We start from the raw sequence: 17771 nt of genomic DNA, 5'->3' as shown, positions 1-17771 counted from the left end.
ACAAAATGCAGATTGATTTCTATATATTCTGGATGTGCTGAGAAGCAGTAACAGCATAACTCAACTAGAATTTTGGTCTCAAATAAGAATTTCAGTCTTATTTCTGGAGTGTCCATATTTTTCTACTAAAAGAAGTTAAGGGGGTGATGAAGGGGGTAAAACAACTAAACTGAGTTGGAAACAGTGGCATTTCACAACCATTTTACACTCAGAGACAAGGATGGGCACATGGGGAGAAAGAGATCAGCCCTGAGACTGAATGAGAGAGCAAAATGGCACAGACTAATCCCACAGTGCTTTCAGGTTTGGAGCATGACGTCCTTCCACGCTGTATTAGCATACTGTCATACAGACATTGCAAAACTGAGTCAGGACAGCATGTCACTATACTTGTGTGACTCCATTCCTGGTAATATCTGCTGGAATTCTCTTTTTTGGCTACAGGGCCGAACAGTCAGCTTTGTTCCCTTTGCTCAGTGTGCTGCGCTCCGATTAACATTTCACGAGCAACACCTGAGGCCTGCCAGAGTCACAGATCTAACCTGGAAAAAAAAAATACATAATACAATTGCAGGAGCTCTGCAGGCACATATTAAGGCCTAGTCAATGAGCCCTTACAACTCCTTTTCAAGAAGTGTAAGGTGTCATTGACCCTCTTGGCACTTGTGCATTTCTAACGGCCTCAGCTGGGTTGTTGCCCCTTCCCACTTTCCTGGGCATCTCTTCAAGGTATGCTGCTGCCTTTGCAGTGCCTTGTCACAGCACATGCTGGCCCAATTTGATATGAGTATGTCCCATATCAAATTAAATCAGTTCCCTACGGGCCTGTTGCTGCCCCAGCCCCACTCCCCAGGACATGTGAATACAGTCAGGCTATGCACAGCCCATTACCCAGTGCATTTAAAATACTGGTTTTCCTGCCATTTAGTTACCCAGTCAGAATAATGCTTCATAACCCACACTTGAAATACTTTGAAAACAAATTTTATCCAGATAGACCAAAAAGCAATCTTGTTTCCCTAAACAACGAGCATTTTTCTGTATCTCCATTCTCATTACGAGCTGCTGACAAAGCTCCTGTAAATCCCCATGCCACAAGGCCACAGCACTAAAACAGAATATTTTTTCAACAGTGTCTACATTTCATATGGTTTGTTATAACATGTCTCAATAACTACCATGTCTGTAACACCAGCTAAATGCACTAGCTGGTTAATTACCTCATTCCCTAACTCTTCCATTAACTCAGAATGACTTTGTGCAAAGCCCGTTGCAATATTTAGATTAGCCATCCTTTAAAGGTGTTCCATTTAATAACCATGTTGATAGGCCAAAATTTCCTCAAAACTGAAAAACCCTAAGAATTTAAGTCACAGTTTTGTTACAATTCACAATTTGCTGATTGTGAATAGGCTAGAGACAATATAAGGTAAATTTGATTAGCAGAGTAGAATAAAGTGGAGTTTTATGAATGAATTGTTTTCTTAAAATGGTGGGTAATTGAGTATACTTTAAAAACAAGTTAAAAGCGACATGCAAAAATGCTTAAAACTTGCCAGTATTTCGGGGGGAATTGGTTGATTAAAAGAAGTGATAGAACTGATGGCTTATTATGCTCTTATTGCAATGTTAAGTTGTAACTAAGCAGAATCCTATGGGGAATAAAAGCAAGGGATCAAAAATGACTGAGAAAAGAACTCTGGCCCATTGGCAAATTTAGATGCAGTGATCCCTTTGAAATGAGACCAACTCGATGTACTCTGATGTGGGAGTAACCCAAATCTACTCGGCGACGGCTCCCATACACAGACCTCTCCCATTTGCTGTGCTCCCTGGCAATAAACTCAGCCAAAAGAGCGTAGGTGACCTCCGAGGTAGCATCCTTGTGTTTGGAGAACAGGCGCAGAGCTAAAAGTTGCTCAGATGTGACGCTGGGCTGAGTAAAAAGATGATGGTGTTGGTAAGATACAAAAAGAAAAAAGACATGTCTAAAAGTAGATAACAAGGTGAAAAGAAATTAGAACTGGGAGAAAGATGACAGGGCAGGAAGATGATGAAAGGGGAAGGGCAAGAAGTAGTAAGAAAGACAATAAGGGTGGCAGGGGAAAATAAATAGGAATTAAAAAGAGCTCAAAAAACTTTTGACCTGTGGCCACAAGGCCAAAAAGGAAACAAGAGACACTGTTGGGTTTTTGTTTTTTCTTCTTTCGGGTTCACAGAATTTCCCTTTATTATCCTTTCTGGCTTGGAAGTAAATGCTACATTTGTTTTAAATGAAAACAACAATGAAATAATTTCTATCTGATCTTCAGGCATGATTTCAAAATGAACATGCTGAAACACTGAACATACTTTCTTTTTTTAAAATCAGAAGGAGACCCTGAATTCATCTAGGGCTGACCAACAGCCGCAGTTGTCCTTAAATTGCATCTTTTCACGTAGGTTTCGGTCTCCAGGGTCTGAGCTTGGAGCTCACATAATTTCTTCCCATTTCTTCTCACTTATTATTTTTACCTTTACACTGGGAAGACTAAGATAAGCGGATTTTGACCTTGTGTTAATTAGGTGCCTGTCATTGCTATAATCAAGACAGAAAAAAAAGCAGAAATGACTGCACGTTATTACATCAGTAGTCCTGTTTATACACTACAGGTTACTAGAGGGCACAAACCACTAAGTTTAAAGCACCACTTGAAACAGCTCATAAATAAGTGAATGCCAAAAAGTCAAAACACAAACATTTTAAAAGATATATTGTTCAAAATATATATAGTGATTGTATACATTACATGAATTGCTGAACTTAAATGCTGTCTGTTTTGGCATTTGATCTTGAAAAGAAATTATTCTTATGGAAAAGTCACTGTCACTACAGAAAGAGTGAGTGAAATGGCCTGTTTGACATTTTTTCGCTTGACCTTGCACTAGGTAGACAGGAGCATATTTTCATAATAAAATCCTTCCATTCATATGAGCACTGGTGAGGCCACAGCTGAAGTAATTGGTCCAGCTTCGGAAAAGTGTTGAGAAGGTCGTGGGTGCCTGGAGCGGAACTTAATGGAGAACCAAAACAATCATCAGAAGCCTAGAAAAATTGACCTCTCAAGAAGGACTCTTCTCCCTGCTGTCCACCTCGAGCCTCTGCTGTCCCTCTCTAGCCCAGTGAAGGAAAGATTAATGGAAAGCAGGATAGCAGCACTCAAGTAGGCGAGGGGCTGCAACAAAGACAAAGGAATAGACTTTTCATTATGTCCACTGAGGATGAAACTAGAGGCAATGGACAAGGGAAATTTGCACTAGAAGCAGCTTTGCAGGTTTTTAAGTGTCTGTCAAGCTGATGGTGTAAGTCAGAAGCTAGTGTTTTAACCATTTTCCTGATGAGGATATAAGATATTCCCACATAAAAACAAGACCAATACCCAAAAGGCTGTAGCTTTTTCACGAAAAAGGTGTTCTGAGGAAACCTGTACATGTTAATTCCCTGCTTCAAGGCTATAAAGCAGAACAGGTGGTGTTGTTATGTTATAGTTTTTTATTGTTTATTATGTTATTATGTGTGACCCTGAGCCTTTGCAATTATACACAAGTCTTGGAGAAGTCAAAGTTGCTTTCTGTCTTTCCCCACTTGCTTTTTCCAGGAAGCAAATGATAATTCTTCCAGCCCCCACGCCCACGATAGAGCCTCCTGTAACAGCTGCTCCAGCAGTGTCCGTGGGAAGGCTGTACACTTTATTTGACATTTTGCCCTTTCTGCAGAAAGTTATAGCTGTCCTTGTGAGAAAAGCTGGTACAGATATTCTCAGAGTGCCTAATAGCTTCTGCCTGACAATGTACACAACCTGTTTACTCCTACCTTGAAGCTCTATTGCCTATTCTGTTTTCTCTTTCATTTTCATTTATTGCTGCTTCATTTCTTTGTCCTCTTATCTGATCTTTCCCCAGGCCCAGTGTAGTTCTTGAACTTCTCTTATTTCTGTGTTTACTCCTCATCCACTTTTCTTTCCTGGTTCATGACCTTCTACCCTAAACCTTGAGATAAATTTTTCTTCTTTTATAATATATTTTTTCTGTAAACAGGCCCACATCCTCCAAAGAAAAAAAATACTATTTGCCTAGATGAATAGCTTATCTCCCATCAACTAGTCATTGCACAAACACTGCTCCCATGTGCGAAGAGCAAAAACAAGTTTTGGACACTGCTCAGGCCCTACTCAAGCCCTCCAAACAGAACTCGAGTGCATTAATTTACGGACTAAACTTAAGGTTTAATTCCTGATATAGAAATAGGCCCTCTTAGTGGGCCTTCTCCTTGATGAGCATTTAGGTGCTTCCTCCTCAGTAATGCTTTGTGGAGGCCCAGGTTGCACTTCCAGCTAAGGGGGAGAAGGCAGAATGCTATAAGCAGCGTTTCAGAAACCCCAACTCAGTTTCCTGCACAGCTTCAGGATAATATTCTGCCAGGACACATATAAAGTAACTTCAAAGTAGCTGCCACCGATGCTTATGGCTGGTTTGTAATGATACAATGCCAGCCAGTTCTCCAAGGATCTACCCGACTTCCTGCATGTCTGTGGCATCCATGCTGCGTCACTGTGCTACCATAAATAGTGTGAGAGCTTGCTGGTTTACAGCTCTCCTGGATATATCATCACAAATAAGATAAATGACTATGACTGCAGAGTAGAGATTACTCCATCCTTCCTGGTATGCCTATCTAGAACAATACAGTTTAATTACTTTAGATGGATCTTCTGGAACTTAATCTACCTCGTTCAGATCAGCTTGGGTATTTCTATGTGTTTTGCCACATAGACATTCCCTGTGTCCCATTTTCCAGTTGATAAAAGAGGAATAACAGTATGTTCTTATTTTTTAGAGGACACACAATGGTACCACACTCTAGCATTAGTGGAGTTACACAAGAAAGAGTTTTGCACATCAAGATCTCAACTGCATCTGCAGTTTTTATCATTTGGATCTTCCAGAATAATGGATGGATACAAGCTGCAACATTTGCATTTGCAACCAATCTCAGCTTTCTCAATATTTTGCAGTGCAGGATTAACCCTCTGAAAATATTGCAGAAGGCTGTAATGTAGGACAGAGCAAGGAATGCGATTAATTTTAGATAACTGTTGTTATTTCAGTCCTCCCTCTGCATTTCTGCAGCTTATTTTATTTCCACTACATACAGCTTTTTTCCTCCCCCTCACATTCTAATTGCACAAATAAGAGCTACCTAATACCAAGAGAAATGCATTGCCAAGAAATCTGCAGGTTCAGGACAGGTATGTTTCTAAGAGCAGAGAGGTTTTCTACAGTGTTTTGATAAATCTTAAAAACAGTCATTCCTGTAGTTTCTTCTGGAGTATTTTGTTAAGACAGAAATTGTGGTATCAAACTTCCCAAAAATCAAAAAACAGTGTTGAATTGTGGTCACAGGTTAGTTGCTGGTTGGCTAGAAATGACTAATCCATGCTATGCAAATTATTTAGAAAACCAGCAAGCACTACAGAAAAAAAAAAATCTTAGAGGAAACATACATGCTTCCAGATCACAAAAACTTCTGTTTGGGATGTAGAATTAAAAGAGGCTTAAGTGCAATTTTAATAGTATTGTTCGAAACCATTAATTCCTTTCTTCCTGTTCAAAAATTCTAAGATCACAAGTACAAAATCTATTAATTAAACATCCAAGGATTAAAAAAATAATAATAAAATATTAAAAACTTGCAGACACTGTGTTCTAAAAGAATTTTATAATACTTTTTCTGGTACATTTAATCCTTAAGGACTCAAACTTTAAATCTTTCACCTAGATTTTAAGTGGGAATCAAGATTCTGATGTAATCCAGTAAACAGGTGGAGCCAATAACAGTGCGTAGTAAAGGATGTTAAATTAAACAAAGCCATTTGCAAGCTTCATGAATTTGAAGCAAACGCCAAGAAAAATACACAACCTTCATGTCTTTGTATTCCTTCAGTATGCTAAAGCAATACACGAGGCATGCCATGCCTCACACATACATTCAGATCTGTTTGTAATAGTATCTGCACACAACTATTCGCACTGTGATAGCACTTGGTGAAAGGAAAGCTGCGTCCCTAATAACAGCCCCGTGCTGGATCACCTCTGCTGCAGTATCATCACAAGTCAGAACCGCAAAGTGTTTTTCCAGTCTGGTGTCACAATGCTTTTGCACTTCTGCAGATGCTCTTAACACAGCCTTCTGCAATAGAAGCCTTTTTCCTCCTCAGGATTTTCTCTGTTGTATCTTACAACAGCCACTGGAACGACTACACGGACCCTGAGCAACATTACAACAGACACATGTTAGGTAACGTCTGTGAGATGTAGTCAGATACTACAATGCTAAAAACCATAAGGCAGGGAGAGAGACCACATTCTTTGCTGTCTGATGCAAACCAGCCGGAAGGACTGTGCCTCCCGCTGCCTAGGGAGGTGGGAAACCACCTCCCATTTGCCAAGCTGTTACCTTCCTTTCAGTCACGCCGCTCTTCAGCAGCAAACCAAAAACATATTATACAGGTCCTACGTGTTGAGATCTTACATTTAAGGTTAACTTTCTACTTCTCCACTGTAGCCCCTGGTCCTGGTTTGCAGGCTGGTGTCACAGATCAGAGATGACCTGCTATAAGAGAGTGGGAAGAAACATGGGTAGGAGCATGGGGGAAGACACCAAGGCAGGAAGGAGAAGCTCCTGGGCCAGAATGGCATAGCACCCTCCCTGCCGAAAGCAAAAGCACCTGAAAACAGGAGGGAGAGGAAGACATTAGGGAAGGGAGAGCATAAATGCAAACCCCTGTAGCTGGAAAGGGAGGCAGTGACAGGGCTGCTCCCGCATGGCTTGGGAATGGACAGCAGCAACTGGGGCAATGTGGGGCTTGGGCTCTGCAGAGGAAACGCAAACCGGGTGGGCTGGAGGCACCCGGCAACAAGAGCTGAGGAGAGGAAGGAAAGGGAGGGAGCTGCTGCAATTTCTCCAGCAGGGAACAGGGAGAAGGCAGGAAACGCAGATTTGGTGCCAGTGCTGCCCCAGTGCTTCTTCTGCTCGCCCAGGCATGTAGTTAGCATGACCCAACACGAAGCACTCAGAGAGCTGCTGGAAATTACTAATTCCCCAGGCAAACTGCACAGTTTCCACAAAGCCTGCTCAAAGCACCCAGCAAACAGCTCCTGCATAGGGAGCCACCACACAGAAATACTGAAAAAGCAGCTGCCAAGGACCGGCCTCAGCTAACATGGCTGTAGGTTGTTGAGGGCTCCCCCTCAATAAAAACAGTAACGAGGAGGGTTGGACAAGTGCCCCCGTGTTTTACTGGGTGTCTGAAACAATCCAAGCACAGCGTGCTTTGCCTCTCTGCACGTGTGGACGTAGAAACCTGGGCACTTACCAGCCAGTTTCATGGTTTCTTTTATTGACTCAGAAGAAATGCACGCTCCCTATCAAGGGCTTTTAATCACAAGTTTTCTCAGTGCACTTTCTGCTTCTATGCGAAGCTTGGTGGATATCTTTATTACCATGTACTACAGAGGGATAAGCACGTTGTTTGCACTCCATGAAATAATAAATGTGCTCAGCATGCTCATCAGCACTCCAGCCTGCCTTGGACAAAGGCTCCAAGCTCTGTGCTTCTCTTTATTTAAACCTGTTAAACCTATTTAATAGGTTTTAATTAAACCCTTTAAAGCTATTTAAATCACCAGATTGTCACCCTTTGATGGTGATATATTTGTCTGTCCATGTGTAAGATAAAAGGTAGGAGTTACTAAGGGTTATTTTATAGTATGAAAAACACACCACCACCCCCCTTGTGTTAGTCATGCTAAACCAATTTGAAAATATCTTTAATGGGTGCAGTTTTATATAGAAAGAGCTTTTTACATACTGTGCATTGCTGAGCAGAACAAGGAAAAGAAAGAAAGGAGAGCCCCTTCCCCTGCAACAGGAAAGAAGAGGAGTGTTGGTGTAAGTCACCCCCACCCAGAAAGCGGAGAGAAAACTACGCCCGTCTCTGGGTAATGCTTACAATGCTTTTTCCTTACCATGCTATTTGCAAGCCTATTTTTGTTTCCCAGGAAAGAGTGTGTTTGGGTAGGGCAGATATGAAACAGCCAGAAGGGAAGCTGAGTCCAGGTCGATCAGTTGCTCTTCTTCACAACATGCTGCAGCAGTTAGTAAAATCATAGTTCTGCTGCTCTATGTTTGTGATCCAAATGCATCTCCAGCAACATGACTAATTGTATAATTCAGGAAAGGGTCACTGCAGTGACTGCTGTGATGTATTTATTTTTAGCACATCCTGGATCAGCCCAGACACCCATTTCAGCCACACCCGCCCATGCCACTCTGTTCCTGACAAAGCTCTGAAAGCCTCTGGAGCATCAAAAACCTGTTCCCATCAGAAAACTGCTGTGGAAACACTGTAAATTGCTTCTATATTTAAAGTAATTCCATGCTTAATTAAGCCCCTCTTCATCTTTCTCACATTGTTTAGAACAAAGGTTAAATGGTACAGAATACCCCAAAGGAAAAGCCTGAAATGGGCTTTGCAAGCCCAAAGTGTAGTACAGTCTCACTGGAGTTATGTGATATGCAAGGATGAAGGATATACTTTGAAAATATCTGATTTCTATAACTGGTACATATAGCTGATGTAGACCACCTTCTCTTTATCTTGCAAAGCTGACTGAATGCTCATGTTATTTTTAATTTCTACCAGTCTGATACAACTGCTAAGCTCAGATGCAAAACTGAAATGCTTTTCTCACGTGCTTTGTGTTCCAAAGTAGGAATTAAAAAACCCCAAAGTTGTTACTAGGAAAGCACTTGAAGCAGAGGGTCAGTGCTGAGGACCGACACTATCAAAGAGCAGTGGGAACTGCTGCGATAGCCACGCCAGCGCCCATGCTGATAACCACCTTCCTAGTGGAGCAGAAAGTGGACAATCCTCAGGATGCTCAGGCTTGTCAAAACTCTGGGTCCCAGTCAGTTCACTGGGAAGTCATGGTGAGCTGGGACCTGATCATCTCATGTTGGTGAACAGCTACAGACGTCACTAGTACTTTTATTAGTAATTAGTGTAATTTCATTCCCCATGACAATTACAACTGTTGTGAATGAGTTGTTCAATTCCTACTCAAACCATTCTGCTCTTCTTCTCCCTTAGCCATTCCTTCCATAAATAACCAATCCTCATTTTCCAGTTTTTGCACCTGAAAACAGTATTTTCTGCCAGTTCTTGGAAATAGGTGAACACAATTAAGGAGGAAGCAGACAGTGCATTACAAGAAAGCCTCACTAAGCCAATTGTGCGCTAGTTCACCTAAATTCAACAGCATTGAGATGCACTAGCCGCATGACACCATTATCACAGGAAATGGCTTGCAAAGGGAAATAATGGATTCCTCTCAAGCCATTTGAACTAGACAGTGTAAAACGTGCCGAGAACCAAAACACAGTCCTGCACTGGGAGATTTTTTGCCTCTAATACCAGCGCTGGGCCCTTCCCTTGCTGTCATCGGCACATCTTGGGGACTCTCCCTCTTGTTACACTTGGAAAGTACTCTAGCGAGTTGTTGCAAGTGAAGCCCAACAGTTCAGTAAACATATTTGCTGTCTTCTGAACCACAGCAAATATATTAATACACTACTTTTGTAAGAAAAGGCCTTCCTGAAGAGAACCTAAAGCTGCTCTGCTGTAATAGCCTTTCTGGGCAGCCAGCTTTCAGTGCTCGCTATAATTTCCAAGATCTATGTGTTTTGTGGCAAAACAGAGTTAAATTCTATAGGATGTCAAGAAAGCTCCATAAATCAAAGAATTCAGTAGTTTTCAGAAAGAGATTTTAACAGTCCTGTGCAGAAATGAGTAGCCACATTTGAATTGCATGCTGGCCCCAAACATTTCTTTTGACATGCTGCGGACTTAGGTCTTTACGACCATCCATAGGAGCCAAAGGGAAATGAGGTTTGGACAACTTGGTAGGAGCTTCAGAGAACCGGTAATTCCTGGGCAAAAAGGGGTCCAAATTTTGGCTTCTGGGGACTTTGAATGGCAGTGGAAGCATTAGCCATGTATTATGTCCAAAGTCACCCCTCTCTGTGGGACATGACACAGGGAATTTAGGGGTGAAAACATTTGAATTTCTCATTTGCTCTGGCAAGAATTCTCAGTTTTTTTGCTATTTCACCTAACAATGTTTGGTGATATTTTTGCTTCCACAGCCTTTGAATGAGTCCACAAACACTGATATTTACATCATCTATATTGCTGATACATAACCCATGCTGAGATGAGGAGGGGTAATTCATCTGTCAAAAAAAGATGTTTTCATACTGTCCTCACAGTGGGATAGATAACACTACATGCATTAACATTTTGAAGGTTATCAACACTGTATTTCAAATAAAAACCTAGATTCAATGTTAAGCATGAGGAGAAGTGGGAAAACTAGTAAAAAATGAAGGAATATAGGGAGCTCTGATCACTTCAAATAACTATCGTGCAATGAAAGCACTCCTCAACAAATAAGTAAGGTATTTTACAGAGGAAGATAATGCAAATCCTTGGACAAGAAGGTAAATCTCCTGGCACTGTTCTCCTCAGACTAAAATCCAAACCCTTTGCCATTCTGATCAGTTTTTGCCTCAATAGCCAAACCTGCCATGCCCAAATATGGTATTAACCTCCCGCTAAAGATTATGAAAGAAGAAATCTGCAGGAAGCATAAACATCTCATTAATATAATCAGGGATTTCATTTAACGCTGAAGTTTTGATTACCCCAACACTCCTTAAACCAAGTACCACACTGAGAAATCATGACATTAAGACAAACTGAATGTGCTTTTTAGAACGATTACATATCTTGTAGAAATCTTAAGACAAGGCAGAAAGTTTACAGCAAAACTAAATGCCACTTTCTTTGTGGTTTCAGCAACTGAGACACGTTACTATCTACAACATGCAGCTAGCACCCAGGAGCGTGTTAGTGCCATTGGAAAAAAAAGAGATTAAAAGTTGTAAAAATACTCTATTGATAAATAGGCTAGGATTTTCACCTGTACCAAAGTCAAGCAAGCATCCACTTTACATATAAAAGCAGTCAGAAAATCCTTGCCCTGTTACTAGCTTGAAACGTAACCCCTGGAGCATCAGAGGTTAGCCTGGCCTGAAAGGGGCTGTTGTCTAGCCTGGCTGCTGAGGAAAAAAAAAATACTTGGCATTAATTAGGACCCCTCCAGACCAGCCTTTAGTACATGTGTGGGTGGCATCAGAAGGCTTCCTAACCCCTTTCTACGTCTCCTGCAAGGGGACAATACCCCAGCAGATCACACCTGCTGAATTTTGTTCCCTTAGAGCTATTATCAGCAAGTGATCATCAGAGCACAGCTTTCTCACATAGGCAGGTAGGTTCGGAAGGCGCAGCATAGAGATAGCATCATATTGAATGTGTCAGACCACTTTTTCTTTTGCAGGTAGGTCTGGCTGATAGGGTGTGCTGCTGTTAGGGCATCCAAGGATCCACTTTCACAAGATGAACGGCAAAGTATCGCTACCCAATAGCTCAGGTGCTGAGGCAGTAACGGTGGCTTGCATGGCAGGACATGGTGCGACTCAGGGTTTTGACTCTTCTGTTTAAATCTGGGACACCTATTTTTAGAGTGCTAGCTGAAACCAAAGGTAATTGTTTGTCTTCTAGCGGAGCCAGGTCTTTAATTCTTTACTTGTGTTTGGAGAAAACGGCTGCTACACACACAAATCCAACACTGTCTCTATGTTTACAGAATTGCAAAATAAAACCACTAAAGGGTCTTCCTTGAGTTGTCTCAGCAAAAAATACAAACAAACAACACCCCCAGCCCCACCCCCCCTTCATGATGAACACAAGTAACAAGGATGTCTCTCTCATGTGTTTTTACTGTGGGGCCTTACTCATCTTTAGACTGTGAAGTTAGCCTGGCTACCGAATGGTACCTGTTAAAAATACTCCCTTCCCTAGATTAAGAGATTATTTTTAATTTGTATTTTTACAGATTTTTTCACAGAAGACTCAGATGTATAAACAATTGGAGATCAAATTCAAGGTCCTTTTCTATTTAGAAAAAAAACATAAAACCAAACCAAAACATAGTAACAGTTGGACTCGATGATTTAAGGGTCTTTTCCAACCTTAACAATTCTATGATTCTGTGATAAGCCTCAGCAGATCTTTTTTTGCAATATAAAGGAGTAAAGAACAGAACTCTACATTTTAATCCTGATAAAACAGACGGCTAAATAAAAGACAAAACATTCTGGTAAATTTTCAGAAGAGTCAACCATTTGTTGGGCATGTTATATGGCATTATGTATTCTTAGGTTTGGAGTTGAATGCTGCAGGCAACTTGCCTTTCAAATTCAGTTTCTATTTATTTTGACTGCAAATCATAACCTCCTTATCAAGCAGGTATCAAGCCATCTGCTTCTATCTTCAGTAAATTCTGTAATCTGGCATTCAGGTTTAGGGCTAGAACAAGCAGTTTTCTTCTGTCCAGTAATAAATACACCTTTAAAAACAGCTTTGCAAAACTGGCCCAATATGAGAAAACTCTAATGAATGAAAGGAATGTAGCAGCAGGGGAAAAAGAAAAAAAAAAAAAGAACCACCAAAAAAAAGTAGTACAGGAACAAAAGCTCAATTAAAGGCTATGGTAAGATCCAACACTACAATTTGATTTTTTGAGAAAGCTAGTCTTCCAAACTTCTAGGAATGGTGGAAACACCCAAAACACACTGCCCCCCCCATCAACAGACAAACTCTCAAGGCATTCTAAGTTTGGGTTAAAGCAAGCTAAAGGTGTGAAAAAGGAGCTGATTATCTAAAACCTATTCACATTTCTCAAAGTTTCAGAGACGAGACAACGATCTGACTGTGACAGTCTGTGCCTTGCTGGTCTCTCACAGAGCACAGCCATGAATAATAACCCAGAATGAGGGGAGATCATGGTCAAAAGCTTTAACTGCTCAAAATGGTTTAGTTAGTACTTAATTTTAAAAATGAATTTTTAAAAGACTTGAAGGCTTGTGAGCTAAGAGCACAGAAGAAGGAAAAGGAAAAGGCTATCCATCTCCTCTAGTTAACAACAACAAGGGCAGAATTAAGGCGACTGCAAATGTATGTAATCACTACAGGATCCCTGTTTTAGTGGAAATTTCTCAAGTTATCAGCCTGGGAGCTGGGATTAATCTGCTGTGTTGTAGAGTTGGGATGATGCTCCAAGCTCCACAGCATCCCTGTAACAGGGAAGCACGTAACTTCGGGTTGATCCACAGCTCCAGATTGCTTCAGTGGCTTTTGGACCAGACTCTCCATGCCAAGATTTGCTCCTACCTTTCCAAAATGAAAAGCACCCTTGTTTTTTTGTAGTGCCATCAATTTGGACAAAGGTACTCTTGGAGAAAGGGGTCACTAACAAGACATTACTAAACCCACCTACTGTACGTCTACAATGCAAGACAGCACATTCCAGCTCCTACTTTTGAGTGCATAACCTTAATGCACCCAGGCTGATGCCAAGAGGAGCACAACCTCACTCTCTTCTGCAAGAAACCTGGGTGCCTGAGTGAGAAGGTTGCTGTGGTGTGCAAAAAGCACTTTGTGGAGGACACCTGCTATGCCATGTAACCATAGCCATGCTTCTATTACAGAGCCAAGGCACAGGAACATGTAACCACTAAGCACTCACATTATAAGCACATGACAATTCCTCTCCCCTCATATTTTAGAAGAACAAAACTTCACCTTTACACATTTTTAAAAGTAATTATATCTTAATGCAGACTCAAGAGCATTTATATTTCAGTGCTATCCTTTGGCAATATATTCTTCGACCTATTTCAGTGCTGACTTTTGTTTAAAGCTGGAAATCCTATGAACCAACCCAGGAAACATCTATTTGAGATATATTTTGAGTTAAGAATAAAGGGCAGTATCTCAGGAGGAATGAACACCTTGAGATGAGGAGGAAGGAACTCCTGCTTTAAGCATGTCATTTAGCTCTTGAACGGTTGAGAAAAGCCTCGAGAGGAGGGACAAGTCATCAGGAGGCTATCAGCCTCCACATCTGTACATAACTAGGCCTCTAGTAAATAGGGGCTCCTAAGGATGAAAGATCTAAAGATGAATCAGAAAATTACCAAGAAAGCAGTGCCAGCATACAGGCGGAAGACAAAGCATGAAATCTGGAAGCTCCAGAGGGGACTTGGTACATTCTTTACTAACCACAGTGGAAACATCCTTGTCCACTTCTGCATGATTTACAAAAGATACAAAGACAGCAGCTTGTGTGTATTATGTGAAGAGGCTGCAAGCCCACACATTACTTGTCTTAGTAAGATTTGAAGACAAACTACCTCAAAACCTGGGGGAGGGAGTATTAAAACAACAGGGTGTGATCTGACCTTCTCTAAATTTTACTGAGCATAATTTTAAAACACTAAAAGTGTTTCTAAGCAACTGGAGAAATCTCTTACTGCTGCCTCCAATGCTTAAAAAAAGGGAGCCTGAGCATGAGGGAGACTGGTGTCAGCCTTTTTACCATCCATTTTTCTCTTCAGACTATAAGATCCTGCTGTTACAGCCCTGACGACCAGGACACTTCAGTGATCACAAAGAGTGGAAATCCAAAGACTTTGGCCCAGCTTCACAATACAGACAATGAAACTGCTTCTGTCTTAACAGGTGATGCATGGGGTAGCCTGAAGCAAGCTTGACCAGATTATGTTCTTTTACTCTCACAAGGTAGATAGAGATAATACTCCAAATTTCCCCACACATATTCTTCATTTTCTAATGTGAATTTACCAACAGAATTTCACTACCATGTCTACTTTGCAATAAAGCGTTAAAAAAAAAAACAAAACCAACCCAACACCTTTTACAGAACCAAAATTTTTCAGAGCAAATGAATCCTATATGAAATTTGCTTATTCACTGTCATCAGTTCTGCCCTGTTCATATCATGCAGAGGAGGGAAAGTCCTTTTTAAAGAAAGGATTGTACAAAATTGACAGAATTCCTCCCACCTTTGCATGTTGCTTTCTGATAAGCTTTATGGACCGTTGTGTTAAATATGCTCCTTTTGATCTAACTCCACTTTGCTTTTCACAAATTGTGAAATTAAAGGTTTAACAATGAAAGGAAGGCTATTTTTACAAGGAGTAGCAGACAGAGAATAAATAGTACCTCAACACAGACTTTCGAGGCTTGTATTTACTTAACATAGTTTTAAAAGCAGTTCTTTCTGTGGCACAATCTTATTTTTAATTTCCTTTATTGATTTTTTTCTAACAGCTGTGAGCCCGAACAAGAGCATAATCTACACCACAAAACACATTTCTAGATTTTAACACATAATCTGAGCAAAAGTTAATTAACTTTTTTTAGATCAGTTAATCTAGTATTATAAATTTTTTAACTTCTGATACATAAAATCCCTTACAGGCAATCTATAGGCATTTGTAGAAGCTTTAGTTATGAGTAATCACAGAAGCTGGCCAGCAATTGAAAGTACAGATAAAAAGCAGATTTGTCTTCAAATGCGTCTTTTGACAAAGGCAATGATAGATTCTGGCCCTTGTTACGGTTTCTCTTACCCTTTCAGGTTTTACTAGTTAATTCCACTGTAAAAGCACGATCTTTCACACTAAACAATAATAAAAACAGCAGTTCAGTGACCATATGAACACTACAAAGTTTGATTAAACCTGTGCATTTGAGAATCACTTTTAAAAGATATTGCACTCAGTAACTAATATTGCCCCTAGGTTTGCATCCCTCATCACTTGACACTCAATAAATGCTGTAAGCCCCTGTACCTTTAGGGGCAAAACCGAGATGATTTCTGAGAGAAACCCTTGGCCAAACGTATCATTGGCATAGTGCCAGGGAAATCCATCAGGATATATTTGATTTGCAGGAATAGTATTTGCAAAACCTGACAGACATTTCAATTCCCCCCCTTAAAGCCATCTCTACAAAAGATGCTTTATTTCAAAGAAGGAAAACAGAACAGAAAACCTTTGTAAATATACCTCTACTTTTAACTCCTCTCAGATTGAATAGCTTCATGACACTTAGAAAGAGAGCTGTCAGAAAAATACAATGGCAGGAAAGTTTTTCACAGAGCACATAACTCAACTACCAGTTAGTACCTTCTTCTCTTCCAACACAGTGTTTCAATCACTGTACTGAAAAGAAAGAAAAAAAACCCAAACCATCCAGCTACTGACAGCTAAGATTTTGCTCACAAAACTCCCCACAAATGTGACAAGCCTATCCAAAAAAGCCAAAGAACTTACCTCCCACAGTGCAAACAGAGAGTACAGCTAGAAGAAAGAAGGCAATCCCGAGGAGCTTCATGCTTGGTGGTGGTGGTGGTGTCAGCTCTCCCTTGCACAGCTGGGCAGGGAGTGCTCTCTTACTCTGAGGCAGGCCTTAATTACTCCATGGAAAAAGGTGTGTAGAGACTGTGCCTAGTCACTGCCCATTCCTGCTTATTTTTGGGGACTTTGATAAAGAACAGGAGGAAACACAACATACTCCCTCTGGGAGTTCAGTATGGAGGAGATTTATTGTTTCAGTCCTTACAGGAACTCCTTTTCTTTGGCAGCGAACCATGTTTTTGTTAATACATTATTTTGTTCTTCTTCGGCCATGAGGTCAGGAACGTTTTTGAACAGAGGCAAATCTTTCTCTAGAATATGCTATACACCACCAACTTCTACACTGTAGCTGGAAATACTTTTAAAGGGAACATTTATGAGCAGAGAGGGAGCCCAGGTAGTGGGGGATAACACAGCCAGGAACAAAAGAGCAAAACAAATAATAGGAGTCCTCACCTGGCTCTTCTTTGTATTGTGTGAGGTGACTTTGGTGAAAATCACAGCTGCTTCATGTTAAAGGCACAGAGAGTGCCTCCCTGAGAGAGCTGCCATTCTGCAACCAGGAGGATGCAAGGGGCTACCAGCACAGGGTGAGGAAATGACTCCAACAAGGTGCCTCAGCAGGGAGAGGCTTTGGGCTCTACAGAGTTAAGGGGGTGTGGGTTTTTGTCTTTAAATGAAAACTGGACTTTTTTTTTTTTTATTTGAAAAGTTGCAACTGCCCTTGCCTATGCCTGCTCCATTAGTAACGGAAAGGGTTTTTTATTCTTCTGTATAGATACTTACTGTGCCATGGGATGGGAATATAGTCCCCAGAGTGAACCTCCTACCTGGGCTGTCTTGTAACCCAGAACAGAATCACTCTGTTCTCCTCATGACCTGCTGATCTGGGAAACTTTGGTATCCTTCCTTCTCATGGCCATTTCTCTGACTTCTGTGGAAGAAAACCAAGCAGAGCTCTAGAGTTAAAGGCTATCAAAACAAGATCTCATAATACTCTTGTGCTCTGTGCCTTAATGATTCAAGACAGCTGATGGCAATTAATCACAAAACTTCAACCACAACAAGAATGTGGTGCAGTATGTTTGCTTATCTCCCCCTCTGTCAAGTCACAGGAAAATTTGGTGGACCTCACAAACAGCCTGACGCATTAAATGGTCAACTCTACTTATTGCAGTAACTAAGATTTTTTTTTTTTTCCTCATGACTGTTTCTCACTATAAGGAGAAGTTTTGGAACAGCTTTGCATGAAGGAACTCCCAGGAGCTAAGCTAGAGTGCTTCCAACAACAGTGCTGGTTTATTCATGGGACGAGGAAAACGGT

The 17771-nt window shown here is 40.9% G+C and overlaps 1 protein-coding gene across 5 annotated transcripts in view; it reads right to left on the bottom strand.

Annotated features, from left to right (window-relative positions):
* The window catches only part of EMCN (endomucin), a 55578-nt gene extending 39028 nt beyond the window's left edge, over positions 1 to 16550 (bottom strand). For 2 of the 5 annotated variants that reach the window (XM_075090754.1, XM_075090753.1), the window contains exon 1: positions 16364 to 16550. In XM_075090754.1, the coding sequence (XP_074946855.1) occupies positions 16364 to 16424 (61 nt within the window). In that variant the 5' untranslated portion in view covers positions 16425 to 16550. The remainder of the gene's footprint in view (positions 1 to 16363) is intronic. The other 3 variants (XM_075090755.1, XM_075090756.1, XM_075090757.1) reach the window with 2 other exon arrangements.
* Positions 16551 to 17771: the final 1221 nt, after the last annotated feature.

The sequence above is a fragment of the Phalacrocorax aristotelis genome, chromosome 4, assembly GCF_949628215.1.
Source record: "Phalacrocorax aristotelis chromosome 4, bGulAri2.1, whole genome shotgun sequence".
Lineage (NCBI taxonomy): Eukaryota > Metazoa > Chordata > Aves > Suliformes > Phalacrocoracidae > Phalacrocorax > Phalacrocorax aristotelis.
This window is presented reverse-complemented; position numbering and strand designations above follow the sequence as displayed.